The sequence below is a fragment of the Papaver somniferum genome, chromosome 8, assembly GCF_003573695.1.
Source record: "Papaver somniferum cultivar HN1 chromosome 8, ASM357369v1, whole genome shotgun sequence".
NCBI lineage: Eukaryota > Viridiplantae > Streptophyta > Magnoliopsida > Ranunculales > Papaveraceae > Papaver > Papaver somniferum.
In genome coordinates this window covers 14,579,056-14,598,252 of record NC_039365.1, presented here as the reverse complement: position 1 = coordinate 14,598,252, position 19,197 = coordinate 14,579,056, and the positions used below count along the sequence as shown (strand labels likewise).

The 19,197-nt window shown below is 35.7% G+C and overlaps 4 protein-coding genes and 1 pseudogene across 5 annotated transcripts; 3 read left to right on the top strand and 2 right to left on the bottom strand.

Annotated features, from left to right (window-relative positions):
• Positions 1-6,999: 6,999 nt before the first annotated feature.
• On the top strand, positions 7,000-9,820 carry LOC113304359. 2 transcript variants are annotated; one of them, XM_026553448.1, is made up of 2 exons: positions 7,000-7,328; positions 7,995-9,820. In XM_026553448.1, exons 1-2 carry the CDS (start codon positions 7,223-7,225, stop codon positions 9,608-9,610), a joined length of 1,722 nt encoding a protein of 573 aa, XP_026409233.1. In that variant the 5' UTR covers positions 7,000-7,222; the 3' UTR covers positions 9,611-9,820. The 2 variants fall into 2 exon arrangements, with proteins under 2 accessions (XP_026409233.1, XP_026409234.1); XM_026553449.1 differs by having other exon boundaries at positions 7,011-7,328; positions 8,010-9,820.
• LOC113304358 (polyphenol oxidase, chloroplastic-like) lies at positions 9,678-11,811 on the bottom strand. The gene is made up of 2 exons (XM_026553447.1): positions 10,574-11,811; positions 9,678-10,425 (listed from the first exon to the last, which is right to left on the bottom strand). Exons 1-2 carry the CDS (start codon positions 11,801-11,803, stop codon positions 9,883-9,885), a joined length of 1,773 nt encoding a protein of 590 aa, XP_026409232.1. The 5' UTR covers positions 11,804-11,811; the 3' UTR covers positions 9,678-9,882.
• Positions 11,812-13,679: 1,868 nt separating this feature from the next.
• Positions 13,680-15,053, top strand: LOC113305142 (tryptamine hydroxycinnamoyltransferase 1-like). The gene has a single exon (XM_026554240.1). The coding sequence runs from the start codon at positions 13,716-13,718 to the stop codon at positions 15,051-15,053; it is 1,338 nt and encodes a 445-aa protein (XP_026410025.1). The 5' UTR covers positions 13,680-13,715.
• A 1,183-nt stretch (positions 15,054-16,236) lies between these two features.
• Positions 16,237-17,306, top strand: LOC113305141 (annotated as a pseudogene).
• Positions 17,307-17,609: 303 nt separating this feature from the next.
• Positions 17,610-18,806, bottom strand: LOC113305140 (F-box/kelch-repeat protein At3g06240-like). Its single transcript, XM_026554239.1, has 2 exons — positions 18,704-18,806; positions 17,610-18,127 (listed from the first exon to the last, which is right to left on the bottom strand). The coding sequence occupies exons 1-2, from the start codon at positions 18,804-18,806 to the stop codon at positions 17,610-17,612; spliced, it is 621 nt and encodes a 206-aa protein (XP_026410024.1).
• Positions 18,807-19,197: the final 391 nt, after the last annotated feature.

Here is a 19,197-nt window from a genome sequence, read left to right as displayed (position 1 = left end):
TAGAACGTAGATACGTGGTTCAGGGAAAAACCTGAAAAAAAAATCAACAAACAGCAATCAATAACATTAATTCAGGGAACTACATCATAGAAAAGGAAAAACCGAAAAACAATCAGAATACGATCGATTTAAGTTTCTTCTTCGCCAACAAAAACTACATACTCCTCACAGATTCGTTAGGTTCCTTTCACAGCCGTTTTGAAGAAGAAAACTAAACGGAGAACCCTATAGTGGATGCGAGAATAAGAATAGGTTTAGTTTTTCACGGGTGTATTATACACCTAACTGGCAATAGTAACGTACAGTTAAGATCTCGGTGTAAACCAAGTGTAACTAATTAGTTAGGTGTAAATCCACACGTAAGTGTTGTATACCCACGATTTTTCTAACGGTGTTACTAACCACCAGTTAAATACAGGGTGTACACAGAGTGTAATTCAAATTTTAGTGCTCCAACCAATAGAGTTCCTCCAAGTGTCTTCTCTAGAATTACTAATGCCTAAAGCTTTTATCTAATTTAATTTGATGGGGATGTCACACTCACCGTGCGACGTGGGAGCTCATATAACTTAGTGTTTTAAAGGAAGGGAGATATTGAAAGAAAAAAAAAAAGAATTTCATAACAAACAAAATCTTAAATTATTCTGATTTTGAAAAAAGATGTATTCATATCGCATATGCAGGTTTCTTTTGGGAAGCAGAGGACTGTGAAGAATAAAAAAACCAACCAAATAGCTTATCTAACAATCTAGTAGGGATGGTAGATTTTCATGGAGGAGCTCTTGCCTCGACAACTGCTTGATTGTAGTTAACAACATCATGGAATTCGTTAAAGTTAGAACTGAATTTAATTCTGTGATACTTAGATTATAATGTATAACAACTAGGGTTCGTTAAATGATGAAAAAAATTCAGGTTCATATTGATAAAAAGCTCTGCGAATCGGCGCGATCGACTCAGGCGATAAAATCGTTCCGACTCAGGTAGTTTTTTCTTCATTCTTCGTTTTCCGTTCCCCCTGGGTGGTTAATTCAGGTCTTTTTAGGACAGTATTGATGATTGGTGGTAACTTCTTTGTTGATTCGGAACAATAAATGTTAGAAAATTCATCGAAAGTTACCAATAATTCTTCAGAAAATGGATCTGGGTATAGGTCAAACTCAAAAAAAATTGAACTAAATCTGGTGGATAATTTAGTTAAAAGTTCAGTTAATATGGATAATAATCCTGATTCTCCATCCCTTTTCATTCTGGATGATATCATTGATGATTGTTTGGATGAATGGAAGTTTAGCTTGATTGGAAGACTGAGTTTATAATTAGTTAAATTGAAATTTGAAGTTGCAGAAGCTTCTATGAGAAAACAATGGAGTATCAAAGGTAATTTTCAGCTTATTCCTTTTGGAAAAGATTTTTTTATTATCAAATTATCAAATCTAGAAGATAGAAATCATATTTGGCAGGGTAGATAGAAATCATATTTGGCAGGGTCACTGGATAGTTGAAAAACAGGATTTGAAAATTAGAGCCTGGGAAACAAATTTTAATCCGGAGACACAAAAATCTTCTACATCTTTTGTTTGGATTTTCTTTCCTGGTATGAGTATTGAATATTGGAAGGAAGCTATTCTTTTACAAATGGGGAATAAAGTTGGAAGATAAATTAAAGTTGATTCTACTACTTTGAACAGAGTTAGTGGATACTATGCTAGTGTCTTGGCTGAAATAGACTTAGCAAATTTCATTTCTCGCAAAATTGTGGTTGAATCAAAATATGGTAAGTTTGAGCAACCAATTCAAATTCCAAAGATTCCCAAATTTTGTATTCATTGCAAGAATATTGGACATCATGTAGCTGAGTGTAAATTTAAAAGAAAAGAGCAGCCACAAGATCGACCAGTGCAGCAGAGAAAAGTATGGAGACACAAGGTCAAAACAGTACAAGTTCCCAATCCTGTAGGTTTTGACATTTGTTTTACTCTTGGTGAAAAACTAGTAGAAACTCCTAAATCTATTTGCCAGGTTGAAGAAATTTTTAGTGAAGAAAATGTAGTTGAAACTATAGTACATGCTAATTTACCTTCAGCAGGAGCATCATCTTCTGGCAGTTTTCACATTTTACAGGATAATGCTGAGGAGTTCCCTTGTTTGATAGAATCTTTTCAAGATTTCCCAGCTCTTCCAGTACACAACATTCTCAGTGTTTGTTCTAATTCTCTATCAATAAACAATATGGTTAATATTCTTCAGCTATTAAAGAAATAGAAGTTTCTTCAGTTCCTCAAGAAATTCCAAAAGTGCCAGAGGAAGTCTTGAAAGTTGATATAAAAAACAAAACAAAATTTCAGAAGCCAACTAGAAATGTCACCACAAGAAAGCAAGCTACTCAGATCAACTCAACAAGGGAGAGAGGTAATGGTAGTAAGAATTTAACAGGAGTGAGAAGCTAATTCTTCTCAACTTTCTTCTAAATGAGAGTCCTATATTTGAATATCATAGGCTTAAGAAGATCTAAATCCAAAGACAAACTTTATAGTTTAGTTAAATCTTTTAGTCCTACTTTAGTTTGGATTTCTGAACTTAAAAAAAGAGTGAATTATGATTCTTGTTCAAGATTAAGGCTTCCTGGAATGAACAAAAAGATTATTCATAATTCTACTGATTCAAAAAATGGTAATATCTGGCTTATGTGGAGTGCTTCAATCAATGATCCAGTGGTAGTTTCAAGTACTCAACAAGCTACATGTTGGGGGTTATTTAGTAACAGGTGTTCATGCAGATTCTTTGACTATTCATAGAAGAACTTTGTGAGAGGATTTAGTAAATATTTCATGCCTAAAAAAAACTTGGATGATTTTAGGGGATTTCAATATTTTGTTCTTAGCATGGAGGAAAAAAAGGGAGGTAGAAATCCTTTAACTTCTATAATGTTGGATTTTAATAACTGTATTCAGAATTGTGATCTGCTGCAAGCACCAAAAACTGGTTTGGAATTTTCTTGGTGTAACAACAGAGTTGGTTTTAAAAGAATCATATGTCTTCTTGATAGAGATTTATATAATGTTGAGTGGACTGAAGCCTATCCTAGTTGGGGTTATAAAATTGGTACAAGAGGTACCTTATATCATAGTCGTCTCTTTAGTACAAATGCTGATATTCCTAAACCTTCTAACATCCCCTTTAGGGCTTTAAAGGTTTGTATGACTCATGATGGTTTCAGAAAAGTTATTGAAGATGCTTGGAACATGGAAGTGAGGGGTAATCCTGGTTTTATTTTCATCAGTAAGCTTAAACATTTGAAACAAATAATAAAAGAGTGGAAATTGAATGTTTTTGGTGATGTTAAGAAAAAATTACAAGAAGCAGATGAAGAAGTATTGAAGGCTTCTCTAATTTCAGACAGAAATCCTTGTGATAATGTTCTGTTAAATCAGTTAGTTATTGCAAGAGGTAGACAAGAAGTTATTACTCAACAGAATCATGAAATTGAAAAACAAAAAGCAAGAGTAAAGTGGTTAAACGATGGTGCAGCAAATACTAAACTTTTTCATGTAAATATGAAAATAAGACAAATTCATAATGCAATAATTGAGCTGGAGAATGTCAATAGTAAAATAGTAAGTTCTCAACCGGGGATAGCTGACATTCTAGTTCATTACTTTGAAGACAAGTTTAGATCTAGAGAAGTGCAAATTTTAGAAGACATTTTTGATAATGTTCCAAGAGTGATAACTGCAGAAGATAATGCTAGTATGGAATCTATTCCTAGTGCTGAGGAAATCAAGAAAGCAGTTTTTGATCTCAATCCATACAACTCACCTGGACCAGATGGTTTTGGAGATTGGTTTTACAGAATGACATGGGACATAATTGGTGCAGACTTTGTTAGAGCAATACAATACTGTTGGGATAAAGAATTTATTCCTGCTGGTATGAATTCAAACTTCCTTATTCTTCTCCCTAAAGTTAAAAATGCAAGAAAAGCAAATTAGTTTAGACCCATTGGTCTAATAAATTTCAGTTTCAAAGTTATTACAAAGATTATAACATCAAGATTGAGTGTAGTTGTTGATAAAATTGATTCTCGTCAGCAAGGGGCATTTATTAAAGGAAGGAATATTCAAGAACATATTGTCTTAGCCTCTGAAATGGTTAATGAATTAGAAACAAAGAGAAGACGTAGAAATGTATGCCTTAAGTTGGATATATCTCAAGCCTATGATTCACTCAGCTGGGATTTCTTGTTTCATACTTTAAAATGCTTTGGATTCTCAGAAAAGTTTATAAACTGGATATATATATTCTTCTGAAATCAGCAATGGTATCTGTACTTGTTAATGGAGGACCAGTTGGTTATTTTAAAGTTAGTAGAGGATAGAGACAGGTGATCCCTTCTCCCCTTTACTTTTTTTCATTGCAGAAGATGTCCTAAGCAGAAAACTAAGCTCAATGGTACTTCAAGGTCAGCTAACTCCAACGGTTAAAAGAAAAGGTGTTCATCCAACTCATATCTTTTTTGATGATGACATTTTCCTTTTCTGCAATGGTGATAAAAGGAATGTTAACAAATTATTATTACTTCTAGAAGATTACCAGAAAGCTTCAGGTCAAATGGTGAGTTTAGCAAAAAGTAAACTTCTTGTTGGAGGTACTAGCAATTCTAGAAAAAATCAGTTGGCTGAGGATTTTAATAAGTCTTTATCAGATTTTCCTGAAAAATATCTAGGAGTAATGTTAACTCTAGGAAGTATTAGATCAAATCATATTGGGGATGTGTGGAAATGTTACAAGATAACTTAGCAGGATAGAAAGGGAAACTGTTATCATTCCAAGAAAGGCTAATACTAGTGAAATTTGTTCTTTGCAATATTCCTATCTATAATATGCCAGTTTATAAATGGCCAAGAAAAGTTCTTAAAGAGTGTGAAAATATCATTAGAAACTTCCTTTGGTCTGGGGATCCTTCTGTAAGGAAAATAATCACACTCAAGTGGGAGAAAGTATGTTCACCTATAGCTGAAGGTGGGTTGGGTATTAAAAATTTAGAAGATATCAATAAGTCCATGTTAATGAAGTGGTACTGATGAATGGTCAAGATTCTTCCAGGAAAAATTTCAAGATAAAAATGGAAAATGGGTTGAATACTATAAAAAATCTTCAATTTGGCCAGGAATCAAATGGGTAAATACTGAAGTTTTTGAACATTCAATCTGGAATGATAATTGGATTAAAGACAGGCCTTTGAGTGAATTATACCCAGATAATTCATTTATAACACAGAATCAAGACATGAAAGTGGCTGCATTGATAAGAAATGGAGAGTGGATAATACCTCAGAATTTCTTGGAGTTCTTTGATATATCTGATTTTCCAGTCTTTGACAATAAACAAGACATAAGAATTTGGACAGGCACAACCACTGGTGAATTCTCAGTAGCTTTAACTTATAATTGTATAAGAAAAACATTTCCTATGCAACATTGGACTAACATAGTTTGGCACAAAAATTTGCATCCTAGCATCTCCAGTAATGTGTGGAAACTGGTAAGAGGAGTAGTCCCATTTGATCATAAAATGAGGAAGAGGAAATTTCAGCTAGCTTCAAGGTGTCCATTCTGTAAAAAAAGAGCTGAGGAAAATCTAGTCATTCTCTGGTACTGCAACTTTAGTGAAATCATTTGGAGCTGGCTTGGAGGTATCTTCTCTTTCATTAATCCTAAATCTTTTGAAGATATTATTTCATTTGCAAAGCATAAGAGTCCTTTAGTGAAGGAAATTTGGAGGGTTGCAGCCTTAGTCACTTTAAAGGAATTATGGTTATTGAGGAATCAATTGGTTTACTTTCTCTCTCCTTCTTCTTTAGATCTAGTTTCTCTCTCCATTTTTCTTTTCTATTTTCTGTTGATGTTCATGAATGAAGAAGGATGATAATATTTTGGTTTTTCTTCTGTGTAGCTACTGTTGATGTTGAAGATGGTGAAGACGACGGAGATTTTTGTGTTTCTTCGTCATTTGTTGCTGCTGCTGTTGTTGAAGAAGACGGAGATGATGAAGACGACGATGATTTTGTGTTTCTTTCTTCTCTGTTGCTGCTTCTTTTGTTGAAGATGATGTAGACAATGCATACAATGAAGACTATGAAGAATTTTATGTTATTTGGATGTATTTTTTTGATTTTGATGTTGAAGATCTTGATCTTGATTTTGCTGCTCGTGTTAAAGATGAAGTTTTGCTGCTGTTAAAGACGATGATGTTTGCTGCTGCTGTTGAAGATGACGAAGATGATGTTACTGCAGTTCATTCCAGAAAATGAACTCAGTTTTTTTTAGGTTTTTATATGGAGTTCATTTCTGGAACGAACTCTGTTTTTTTTAGCTTTTTTATATGGAGTTCATTTCTGGAATGAACTCTGTTTTTTTAGGTTTTTATACGGAATTCAATTCTGGAATGAACTCTGTTTTTTTAGGTTTTTATATGGAGTTCATTTCTGGATTGAACTCTGTTTTTTTTAGGTTTTTATATGGAGTTCATTTCTGGATTGAACTCTATTTTTTTAGGTTTTTATATGGAGTTCATTTCTGGAATGAACTCTGCTTTATATGTTTTCTGAAAAAATAAGTAGAAATTAATAGGAGTTCATTTTGACGAATGAACTGCTACAAGAAAATAAATAAAAATTAATACGGAAGGATAATTTTGTTTGTTTTATATTTTTAAATTATTATGGACCAAACAGTAAAGACGTTTTTCCAAAGGACTATAAACAGACATGAGACCACCTGAAAAAAGGACCAAACAAATATTTTTCCCATTTCTCAAAGAAAAATCTTCCTCTTCTAAGATAAATATTTGTAAATAGATATACGAGTAGTGCTTTCCAGCAATAGAATCTTTACCAAGGAGAGTTTTAGGAAAAAAATCCTAGGAAATTTCCAGAAATTTTGAGCTTTTGACTTTGGTCAATTCTGGGAGACTAATTTGGTCTAATCTGGTGCCCTCATCATAGCTGCCGTCTAATTAAACGGGTATCAAGTTCCACACCAATTAGGAGTTTCAAAGAAATCAGAATTTTTAATTTGTTCTGATTCAAAGGAACAAAAAGAAGATGAATAAAGCAAAAGAACATAACCAACCCGTTTGCTTACCCAATCCTCCTTTTTGTTTCAAAGAATCTCCTCCCCCAAAATCCTAATCGAGAGAGAGAAAAAATAGATTGAAGAAGATGGATGGGTGCAAGTGTTTTTATTGGAACACAAACTATGATGTCTATACTACTCCTGAGCTACAACCTTTTACATTACCATCACCAATTCCTCAATGGCCTCAAGGTAATCTATTTTTATCATAAAGTTTCAATCTTTATGAGTTTTGATTTCTACTTTTCTTATATGGGGTCATGTTTTTTGTTGATATACATTGCATTTTGATAATTCGGGTTCTCTGATTTGATCTGTGGGTGTCTCAGGTTTCTTTTCATTTAGGTATATTTGTTCCTCTGATGAAATTTGTACTTTCAGAATTGTTGTTTTTGGTATTTTGAAATTCATTAATGAGGAAATGGTACCTTTTGCAATTACATAGATCTGGAATTTGATTCTAGTTGTTCTGGATACTCATGCCTTGAATTCTATGATTAATCAATTGATAATTTCAGCTGTTTGGCATCGGAAAAAGCATTTTTATTATTAGAACAAGAAGATAAATTTGTCTTTTTTTGGTGGATTAGTAGGAATTTTAGTTCTTCCGAGTTCCAAACTCAGGTTGTTGGTGTCAACACCCAATTTTACCTCTATACTAGACAGGCATCTGCATTGTGTCTTGTATTCGTGTACCTTATACGATTAAAAATGCCCAGCTAATTGGGTAAACATAACCTTCCAATGTGGAAGAATTTGTTGTTTCTTAAACACTTTTTATGAATGCTGTGTATCCTTTGTGTTTGAGCTTAATCTACATCCAATTTAGTTATCATTATTTGGATAATTTTTGGCTAGTGTTTATCTTCGCAGGTCAAGGCTTCGGTACTGGAGTGATATGTCTGGGACAGCTTGAAGTTATTCAGATCACCAACTTTGAGAATGTTTGGAGTTGCAATTCGTCAAAGGATAAGAAAAACTGTGCTACATTTTACAAGCCTGTGGACATACCAGATGGATTTTTCAGCCTTGGTCACTATAGCCAATCACATGATCAGCCGTTGCATGGGTTTGTGCTTGTGGCAAGAGAAGTCAGTGCACTCAAAACTGGTAAGAATTTCCACCATGTGACTGAGTCACCAGCTCTTACAAAGCCCCTCGATTATACATTAGCTTGTAGTACAGATGACTGGGGAGATGGTAACCATTACGGTTGTGGTTACCTTTGGCTACCCCAACCAGCGGAGGGCTATAAACCAATGGGATATTTGGTCAGTAGTAGTCCAGAGAAACCTTCGCTTGAAGAAGTTAGATGTGTCCGAGAAGATCTTACAGAAAAATGTGAGACCTGTAACTTGATTCTTCACATGGATCTGAAATCTGTTAAATTTCCTTTTAGGGTTTGGGAAACAAGACCTTGCCGTCGAGGGATGATGGAGAAAGGTGTATCTGTTGGGACTTTCTTCTGCAGCAGCTGCTGGTCTTCTGCAGATGAAATAGATATTGCTTGCTTGAAGAACCTCGATCCCACTCTACATGCTATGCCAAATATAGAACAGGTGCATGCACTTATAAAACATTATGGGCCAACTGTTTTCTTTCATCCAGATGAGATTTATTTGCCTTCATCTTTGTCGTGGTTTTTCAAAAACGGGGCTTTGTTGTATAAGAAAGGGGATTTAGTAGGTGTGTCTATTGATCCGATGGGTTTAAACCTTCCTTGCGGAGGATCAAATGATAAAGAGTATTGGATAGATTTGCCTAAGGATGGTAATAGGAACTTTGTGAAGCTTGGGAACTTAGAGAGTGCAGAGCTATATGTTCATGTGAAACCTGCTCTTGGAGGAACCTTCACTGATATTGTGATGTGGGTATTTTGTCCCTTCAATGGGCCAGCTACTCTTAAGATTGGAGTGTTGAATGTTGCACTGAGTAAGGTAGGGGGACATGTTTGTGATTGGGAGCATTATACACTCCGAATAAGCAACTTCACTGGAGAGCTTCGGAGTATATACTTCTCACAGCACAGTGGCGGAGAATGGGTGAATGCGTGCAACTTGGAGTTTATCGAAGGAAATAAGGCAATTGTTTATTCATCAAAAAACGGGCATGCAAGTTTTCCACACCCTGGGAACTTCTTGCAAGGATCTCTTTGTATTGGAGTGAGGAATGATGCTGCAAAGAGCAAATTTGATGTGGATTCAAGCCTTAAATATGAAGTTGTTGCAGCTGAATATCTAGGAGACAACACGATTGTTAGAGAACCAAATTGGTTGCAGTATATGAGAGAGTGGGGACCCAAACTTGTTTATGATGGAAGGTCTGAGTTGGATAAGTTAATACATCTTTTACCGATTTTCATCAGACAATCAGTGGAAAATCTTGTGAATAAATTTCCCGCAGAGCTGTGCGGCGAAGCAGGACCAACTGGACCGAAAGAGAAGAATAATTGGTTCGGGGATGAAAGATGGTAAGTCAGATATGTGCTCGTAGTAGTAGAATAGATATTGTTCAAATTTAGGGAAATTAGGCTTTTCCCAGTTGTTTGAAAATGAAAATAACATTCTTGTACTTGTAAGTTGTAAATACAGTTGCAGCATACAGCTTCCTGCATGGGTCATGGAACATATTTACCTTGATCATGAATTTTATTACAAAACCACACGTACATTAAGGGAAAGATTGAGTAACTTACAAAGACAGAATTCAAACATTTTAAGATGAATTATTCTCGATATGGTATCGATCAATTAAACTGGATTTGTATATCATCAATTGTAACAACCTGCTCCTGTCCATTTTCTGTCGACTTTCTTGGTACCATAGTAACAACAATATACTCATCATCTTCAGCATCTAAATCTTCAAGGATATCAGTTAATGCTAACTTCAAAAGAGTCTTGAGTTTCTCTCCATTACCGTCTTTTTCTCCATGTGCATGTGGTAGGTTCGTAAAACTACCTGCACATCCACATGAATCTAGACCAACCTCGCCATCATAATTAATAAAGACATCAAATCTTACACGAGCACATCTGTTGAGCTCAATACCGCTTATAATCAACATCTCTTCTTTATCTTCTTTTTCTTTCTTGCTTCGTTTTTTTGTAACTGGCCTTTTAACCAGTACTTGCACCGTCTTGTCGAGCGTTATAGGGTATTCTGTCTTACCCACTGCATTCTTGTCGACCTTTTTTCCTGTAGGAGCTTTGGGTTTTGCTTGCAACCATGGAATTTCCACATCCTGATACTTATAGCCTAAATGCTCGTGCTCCAAACAGTCTTTGACCTGCAAATTATCTATAAAACGTTAGCAACATATATATTTATCTATTGTCATCTTTTTTTTTGCATGACTCATTTGTTTGGTTTAAGTACAATATCCCAGTACCAAGAACTGGAACTTAATTATAGTAGGAATAGAGAGTTCAACGTACCGTCACTCTCACGAGCTGTTTTTTCTCATCGTAGAAGATTAAACCAGCATTTAAGTAATCAAGATCACTATAATCCTTTCGCTTCCCTCCTAAACTCTTCCATATAAGCCAAATGCGGTCAACATTCGAATGATGAGCAAAAAAGATTGGATCTATCGCTGAAATATAAGAGCTACCCATTGTTTCCAGATTAGGTTGTGTTCTATCTCCAACCCAACCATGGATTATATTATGGGGAAGAGACTCAAGTGTTCCTGCACCAGGAGCCGGTGGATCACCGGCTCGATAAGGAGATCCTAGGAAAAGTGTGGGTGTCTTTCCACCAGACACCACTTGGCGGTACATGGTAGTAAGATTAGATGTAATGAGTTGCTGTGCAGGGAGATTAGAATCAACCAAATTGTAATTAAAATCAATTAAAGCTGGTGGTTGGTGTAACGCGTCACGAAGTCTGTTGTAAAGAGAAGAAACCGGATTTGCATATATAGAAGGTATTTCCATACCAGCAGGAGAATCCCAGTTCCAGAACGGTAAAGCAAAAGTTGGATCATCAATTAAACTTCCCAAGATTTTCTCATGGAAGTAAAGATAGTATCTATGGAATGGATAGAAAAGCCAGCCTGAATGAACTTGAATTTCCAAGTTAGGGAAACCAGCTAAAGTTTGATTGAAAGCAGCATCACAATAAGCACAGTGGAGATTAGACTGGTTTTTAAGGCTACGTGGATCATCATCTGGTAGAGCTCTCATAAGTTCATAGGCTTTGTTAATTTTAGCGATATAAGCCTCATCAACTAAATGAGCAGCTGGACGAACCCTTAGAGGAGTTGAAGCAGATGGTAGTTCAAAATCGACGATTTTTGTGGTTGGTGGTGGACAGCAATTTATTCCTGTCACACCAGGCGGAAGATCTGTTGGACTACAATTTGATAAATCAGGTATAGTTATGGGAGCCGCAATAGCCGGCTTGCGGTCTGTACCAAACCCAGCTGTTGTTGCACCATACATACCTCCTAGACCAATAAGCATATCTCTTCTATCAATGAAATTCGTGCTGCTAGTTTCATTTCCATGGTTATCTTGATCATGGTTTTTATTATTAGCTCTACATTGCATAACTTTAAGATGGTTATGTTTCTGTGCCTTTTTTTGAGATGAACTATTAGGACATGCAGATAGAGTCTTTGAGGAGGCAGTTGAAATGGAGTGTAGGGATGAAAGCGAAGCCATGGCTTCGCTGTTGTTTGAATATTGAACAAGTTTATGATCGATGAAGCTTTATATAGATAAAAATGAATTTTGCACCAGCTTATATGATTCGTATCTTAGCATTTAGAAAAGTTTTAAACTCCAAACAACCATAATTAAACGGAAAGCTATTGTATCATAACAAGTAACAACAAAGTATTGTCATTTGTCGATAAACGAAATGAAATACTCCTGGTTACTCCAAATGTGTTGGGATGTTTTAATTATCAGAAATAAGAGTGTTTCTTTGTCTCTTTCTCTTAAATTATCAGAACCATTTTTTTCTGGTGTCCTTCTTTGCTTTTGTTTTCTTCTCCATTACTTCTTTGCTCAGTTTCCACGAAAGTTCTCTATAAAGCAAAGGTATAGTTATACTATCCATTTTAGATTTAACTTCTAACTAGGTGTCGTATAGTTGGTGGTTTTTTATCAAATTGAAATCACCAGCTGTTTGCCAATAGCGTATAAAACAAATATGTGATCATTCTTTGGGCCATCATATACAACTACTGGTCTTCCATCGTAAAAATGCAAAACAACTCCATATCCTGATGGAAGCTTATCTTTTCTGCCGTTGTAATAACCATTTATATATATACCTTGGCCTAAGTGACCCATCCTATGTTAATCAACTTGGCATTAGCTGCACAAGAAGCGCTAAGCAATAAATCAAAGTTCTCGCGAACCCTTAAAGGGCAGGGGATTCATTAATCCTCCAATCCCCTTTTCCCCAGTTTAAACCTTTGGGGTTGCTGCATCTTTTCAATTGTTTACAAGTTACAACTATGTTTTGAAAAGAAGAATTGGCTGAGGCTTAAGTGTTTATAATTAACATGAACAAGGTACTGTAACTTACACTTAAATCAAGGTCTTAAGTTCTTAACTGTGGTTTCTTTTCTTTTTTAACTCAAGTTTTTCCTTATATCAAAACCGAATTTGGGAAAAGATATTTGAGTTGATTTTGCTGCCTTCATACATTAGAGTTCTTTTTGCCCATGTGCTTAGCTAAAACTGTCTATACCTCGTAACAGCAAACAATGGACTTGCATAAATTAATCCCGGTATATAACAGCAACAACTTTCACATTCAAAAATGAAGCCACCGATTTAACATTTTTCATTTCTCTGTGTGACACTGATTTCCTTAACTTTCCAAAACCGTGTGTTCCTGCATGATTCATACAACTCGATCATCTTAAACGGATTTCACTACCCGATTAGGTACCTTTACGATCAGCAAAATGGCAGGTCATAACGCATGGCTCACCGCAAGACGTCACACATAACATAGATTTCTGAAACATCACAGCACACAACACGTTTGGCATGTACCTACGTATGTCGTGCACAATTTACACCTCTATTTGCGTGTATCAAGACACATCTTCTCAAAACAGATTTTCCACGTATTTATAGGCTGGTGTTGACACGTCAGCACGAAGGTACCAGTAACAGATTCAATGTATAAGATTTGTCAAACTAACTGGACACACGCAAAAAATTTACATATACACCAGTAAAATGAGTTGAGTTTAGGCACTCCGTATTCACTGGGTAAGAGTTGTCAAATACATCCAAAATCCTAATCGTCATAACACTTGAAAGTCTCAAACTTACCCATATACTTCAATTATATTCCTTGTTCTAACAGTACACATAAACAATCAATGATGATTAGGTTTGGCATGCATGCAGAACACTAGTTATTGGCTTATTGCTTCTCAGCGTCAACTTCTCGTTCTATATAAACCCCACGTAATTTGGTTTTAGAGAATCACGATATTTTTCATTCTTCTGAAACCTTCAAACTTTATCCATCTTAACTAATTCACTTCACAAGAAAGTTATTGCCAATTCTTTGATCTCTTTTAGTTAAAACAGATCTTTTTTAGAAATGGCAATTGGTTTGATCAATAATACCATCTTAAAAGCCGATTCATCTTTTTCATATGCTAATATGCCTGCTGAAGATGTTATAATTCCTCTTACAATCTTCGATAAAGCTGCTTTCGATTTCCAAGTGGCTGTTTTATATGCATTCAAACCACCAATGCCATCAAACGAAGTCTTGAAAGATGCTCTATCTAAAGTTCTTGTTTATTACCCACACTTGGCGGGAAGGTTCATAAAAGATGATCTCGGTCGAACTTGTATCATTCTAAATAATGCCGGTGTTCGCATAACCGAAACCTACATTCCTGTAACCTTAGCTGAACAACTCCCGTCCATTAATCCATCGAAAGATGTTAACCATCTGCTTCCACCTGTTGAAGGAGTTGAAGAAATGTTACAAATTCAACTCAACCGATATGCATGTGGTGGTCTAGTGATTGGTGAAACTTCTCATCACCGTGTGGCTGATGGTCAATCAATGAGTTCGTTCTTTGTGGCATGGGCTAGAATGGTCCGAGGTCTCGACTTAGAATCACTTCCTTATCTTGATCGGTTGGCTGTTTCCCAACCAAGAAACCCACCTAACATTGAATTCGACCATGCGTCGATCGAGTTCAAAAAGACAACAGTTAATCCAGACACTACCTCTGTCTTCTCGCCCATTGAGACTTTAATGATAACCTACTCTACCGAATTCATAGACAACCTCAAAGCCAAGGTTAATAGAGAAAATTGTAACCCACATCAAAGATACAGTACTTTTGAATGTTTACTTTCTCATACATGGAAGAAAATGACTCAAGCTAGAGGACTTGATCCAGAAGAGTCAACCCAAGTAAGGGTTTCAGTGAATGGAAGGGCAAGAATTAAACCAGCTGTGTCCATGGAGTATTTTGGCAATTTAGTATTATGGGCATATCCAACTTTGAAAGTTAAGGAGGTCTTGCAAGAGAGCCATGCTTATGTCTCAAAAGCAATCCATGATGAAGTTGTTCGTGTCGATAGTAGGTATTTCAAATCGTTTATCGATTTCGGGGCGGCATCAAAAGATGTAGATAATAAAGGCGATGACCTCGAAGCAACAGCACCGGAATTTGGAAACACGCTGTGTCCAAATTTGGAAGTAGATAGCTGGTTAAGATTTCAGTTTCATGATCTTGATTTTGGTGGTGGAAGTCCTTGTGCAATGTTTCCACCCAACATTCCGGTTGAAGGTTTAATAATTTTATTGCCTACATGCAGTGAAGATGGTGGGGTGGATGTAGTGGTTTCGCTCTTACCTGAACATGTTCCTCTTTTTAAACAAATCTCTCACTCGATGGATGACGAGCTAAATTAGTACGCTGATATTAGTATTTCATAGAATAAAAATCACTCAATTCATTTGTTAAGCATGTTGGGTAGATATACTTAAATATATTATCTCTGAATATTGTAATAGTGTAATTTTGAATGCTTTGTAGTGCTACTTGGGGAATATACATGTTAAAATGACAGATTTTAGAAATGCATGCATGTCAAGTCTGCCGAGAGGTTTTAATCAAGGGAAGCGCCAAAGAACAAGTCTACGGACTACGCTGCAACTTGCATGTACGCTTTTAGAGAAGACCCAACAACAGATGACTCCACTCCTCAATTTGAAAGATTAACACAAATAGTAAATCTTTACCAAGGACAAGGAGTCACGATCTTGCGACGCTCGAGTCACAGTTTTAAGCTCCATTACGCAACAGATCCTTTCAAGAAAATACTGTATCCTTTTGTAGATTGATGGTGTATTTTCACCCATATAAAATACTACCATTATCAATCTATAGATGTAGATGACTTGATTAAGTATTGTAAACAACTACATAATGCAAGTACTATAAAAAAAGTGAACAACTACTTAATTCAAGTTAAATAACAAAAGTGACTTAATACCAACTGTTAGGTGTAATAAGAGGTCACCAATAGTTTGCCAATATAAACAATAACCACTAGTTACCAAAATTACCATGAGTAACAACTAACAACAGAAAAAAAACGAAACAACAGGTTATATTATAATGTGACTAGAAGTACCAAGCAACTAATTGTGGTTGTTAAGTGTGTTATTCAACTGGGGTTAAAATTCTAGCATTTTTTGTTGGCTACAATTTATCAACTCTATTTTGTATCTTTTTGATCTGTATGTCACTGTTTCAGTGACTTGGCATCTTTGTACTGAAACATTGCCTTTTGTCTGTCCAGAAAAAAAAGAGCAACAGAAAAAAACAATACACTTTTCTACGCCAAAGTTGTCCACTCGAAAATACAAAAATGAGTAATGATTGATATCATTTAAAAGAACATTGTAGAAACCATTTGGTAGGACTAGCCCGTGGAATATAAATAATTTCTTAATACTAGCAGGAGGCAACGTCACATTGTCACAGTAGTAAAGTGGCAAAGTTATTGGCAGATGATATCAATGTATATCTTGGGTTGTAGGACTCTGATATTTTTTTGACTTCTTGAGCTGATCTTAGAAACAAAAAAAAATGCTCTCATATTCTTCTCTTCATTCTTCGAAAATCAGATTACCTCCATACTCAAATCCAAGTTCAACCTCTCACTCCATTCACCGATCTTCAATTCTCACCCAAAAACAGACTTCTAAGTATCGTAGTCTCTGTGTTAGAGCTTTAGATGCATCTCAGCCTTACGGTTTTGAATATCCTTTTGAAAAAAGCAAAAAACTAAAGATTGCAATAGTGGGTTTTGGTAATTTTGGTCAATTTCTTGCGAAAACTCTAGTTCGTCAAGGACATAGAGTTTTAGCTCATTCTCGATCAGATTACTCTCATATAGCTCGAAAACTAGGGGCTATGTTTTTCACTGATGCTGATGATTTATGTGAACAACATCCTGATGTCGTACTTCTTTGTAGCTCTATAGTTTCTTTTGAATTAGTTCTTAGATCGTTTCCGTTACAAAGATTAAAAAGAAATACTTTGTTAAAGAGTTCCCGAGAAAAGTGTTTCTTCAGGTTTTACCGCCAGAGTTTGATGTTTTATGTACACATCCGATGTTTGGACCTGAAAGTGGCAGAGATAGCTGGGAAAATCTTCCATTTGTTTATGATAAAGTTAGAATTGGGGATGAGGAATCGAGGATTAGTCGTTGCGAAAAATTTCTAAATATTTTTGCTCAGGAAGGTTGTAGGATGGTGGAAATGTCTTCTGCTCAGCACGATAAGGATGCTGCAGAATCGCAATTTATAACACATACACTGGGGAGAATTCTAGAGAAACTTGGGTTAGAATCGACATGGATAAATACTAAAGGATATGAAACTTTGTTGAATTTGATGGAGAACACGTTTGGGGATAGTTTCGAGCTTTACTACGGCTTGTTTATGTATAATAAAAATTCAATGGAACAGTTGGAGAGATTAGATATGGCATTTCAATCACTAAAGAAGCAACTTTTCGGGCATACACATGTTGTTCTCAGGAAACAGCTTTTCGAAAATGGCGAGGCTATTGAAGAATCTAATAATCTGAAACCAGTGTTCCGTAAACTGCTTCAAAATGGCGATGCAATTGAACCACCTTCAGAGAATATGTGATTGATTTCGAGCTTCTGGTGTTTTGGATTTCATTTTCTTAAATTCCAAATTACCAACTCCAAACACTTCTTTCTGTGTGAGTAAGAAAACGAGCATTTACAGCATTGAACTCGCTTTCTTTTGACGTACACCTTCTCATGTCGTGTATTATGCATACTAGACTTTCTAATTGAAATCCACGTAAATACAACAAAAACCTCAGAGAATAAAGTGTATATGAATAAGCAACTAACAGCATAATGTTTTAATTAAAACTAGTGCATAAGAACACTCCCTAAATGTGTCATCTTGTTTCTAAAGTCTTTATCGCAGGCCTTTAATGGCTTCACAGTAATCTAATCTTTCTTGTTTATCCCCAACATGCGTACCAGAGTTAACTGAAACCAAGCTCTCCATATACACAAAAATATTACGTCTATTTACGCTCTGGAAATCCGTACTGTTCTGGAAGACGGGTCGGTTGAAATCTAACAGTTTTTTGTTTGGGTCATACAAAATAAAATTATTACTCTTCTCATCATCTAATAGGATCTCGCCGTTTCCTAAATCTACTATATTCCTCAAGTAGTTAAGGGGTCTTGTCACTTGATCAATCTGAAACAGTTTAGTCCAAGACTCTTTTATTCCATAATCGTTCATTACCCATACTTCAAAACCAACCTTGCTAACACTACAAAGCATGCAGAGACGTTCTCCCACCACGCCCACAAATTTATAATCAAATTTCTCCCATTTTTCATCCGGCTGAGAGATTTCCAGGAATCTTTCATCTGCAATATCAAAAGAAAGTAAAACCTTCGACGACTTTTCCTTTTCCCCAACTGAATATACCAACCAATGCAATGCTCCATTAAAAAAAAAAACCCGGGAAGTCCTCCTCGCCGCCTATCATTTTCTCCATCCATAGGGATACAATAAGGAATGCGACATGGAAGTGTTTTCCATGAATTGGAACCTAAAATATAAACCCGAACATTACAAACACGATTGTTAAATTCTTTATTATAGAACACTATAACTTGTAATCCCGAGTTTTGGGATCGTAACAAAGCCCATATCCCGTTCGGTCTAAATCCCAATCGAAGCCATTTTGTATTATTAATATTACTCTGTACTCTCTCGTACGTGGATTCCATATATAAAGACCAAAACCAAAACTTGCGCAAACCAAACCATTACAAGTACCCAAAATATAAACGTCGCTGTTTAGCGGATGTTTAATTTTCACTGGCCTTATTAATGATTTTGATGATAATGACCTAGTATCTACAGAGTAGACATGCTTATTAATATTTTTTTTATTAATATAATCACCTTGATTTGTGTTAATGAATAAATTTAGTTTCACCCTATCAGATATACTAGTCAGTAACTCATACCAAGACTTGCATACGCACCTGAACTTACGGTGGATTTCACCGGTAAACGTAACATGATTTCCATGATTATGTCTTCAGAGAAATTTTCCATTAACCTAATCAGCTTCTTCTTCTTCGCCATTGATCTAGTATCCACCATCTTAAAACGCAGTGCAATCGTTATTGAAACAAGTTTAGGGTTTTGCTTCTTTTTTTTTTTATAAGATGGGTTTTGCTTCAGCGTTGCTCTTCTGGTGGTCAGTTCGTGGTACTCAGAGAGGCATGTTTAGTATTTTGGGCATAGAGGGTCGGCAAATTTTAGGCCTTTATATTAAGTTGTCTTTTTACTGTTTTGTCTATAACAAACGTACCATTTTTATCCTCTCTTTCTCGCCGACACAGATGTCAGTTGTCAGAAAAAACCCTAATCATAACAAAATCCATTAGGGATCATCTTGGAGCAGTTCAAAATGCTCCTATGCATAGGTACCATGGGCACTTTACAGCAACTTGGGACCGTATTTGAAGAAGAA

Bases quoted from the DNA above. Each gene is read 5' to 3' on its own strand.
- LOC113305142 (XM_026554240.1), top strand. From the start codon at position 13,716: ATGGCAATTGGTTTGATCAATAATACCATCTTAAAAGCCGATTCATCT.
- LOC113304358 (XM_026553447.1), bottom strand. From the start codon at position 11,803: ATGGCTTCGCTTTCATCCCTACACTCCATTTCAACTGCCTCCTCAAAG. The intron at 10,426-10,573 runs GTACGTTGAACT...GATAATTTGCAG, and splicing joins AACAGCTCGTGAGAGTGACG to GTCAAAGACTGTTTGGAGCA.
- LOC113305140 (XM_026554239.1), bottom strand. From the start codon at position 18,806: ATGGCGAAGAAGAAGAAGCTGATTAGGTTAATGGAAAATTTCTCTGAA. The intron at 18,128-18,703 runs GTGCGTATGCAA...TGGTATATTCAG, and splicing joins GAAATCCACCGTAAGTTCAG to TTGGGGAAAAGGAAAAGTCG.
- LOC113304359 (XM_026553448.1), top strand. From the start codon at position 7,223: ATGGATGGGTGCAAGTGTTTTTATTGGAACACAAACTATGATGTCTAT. The intron at 7,329-7,994 runs GTAATCTATTTT...ATTTTTGGCTAG, and splicing joins AATTCCTCAATGGCCTCAAG to TGTTTATCTTCGCAGGTCAA.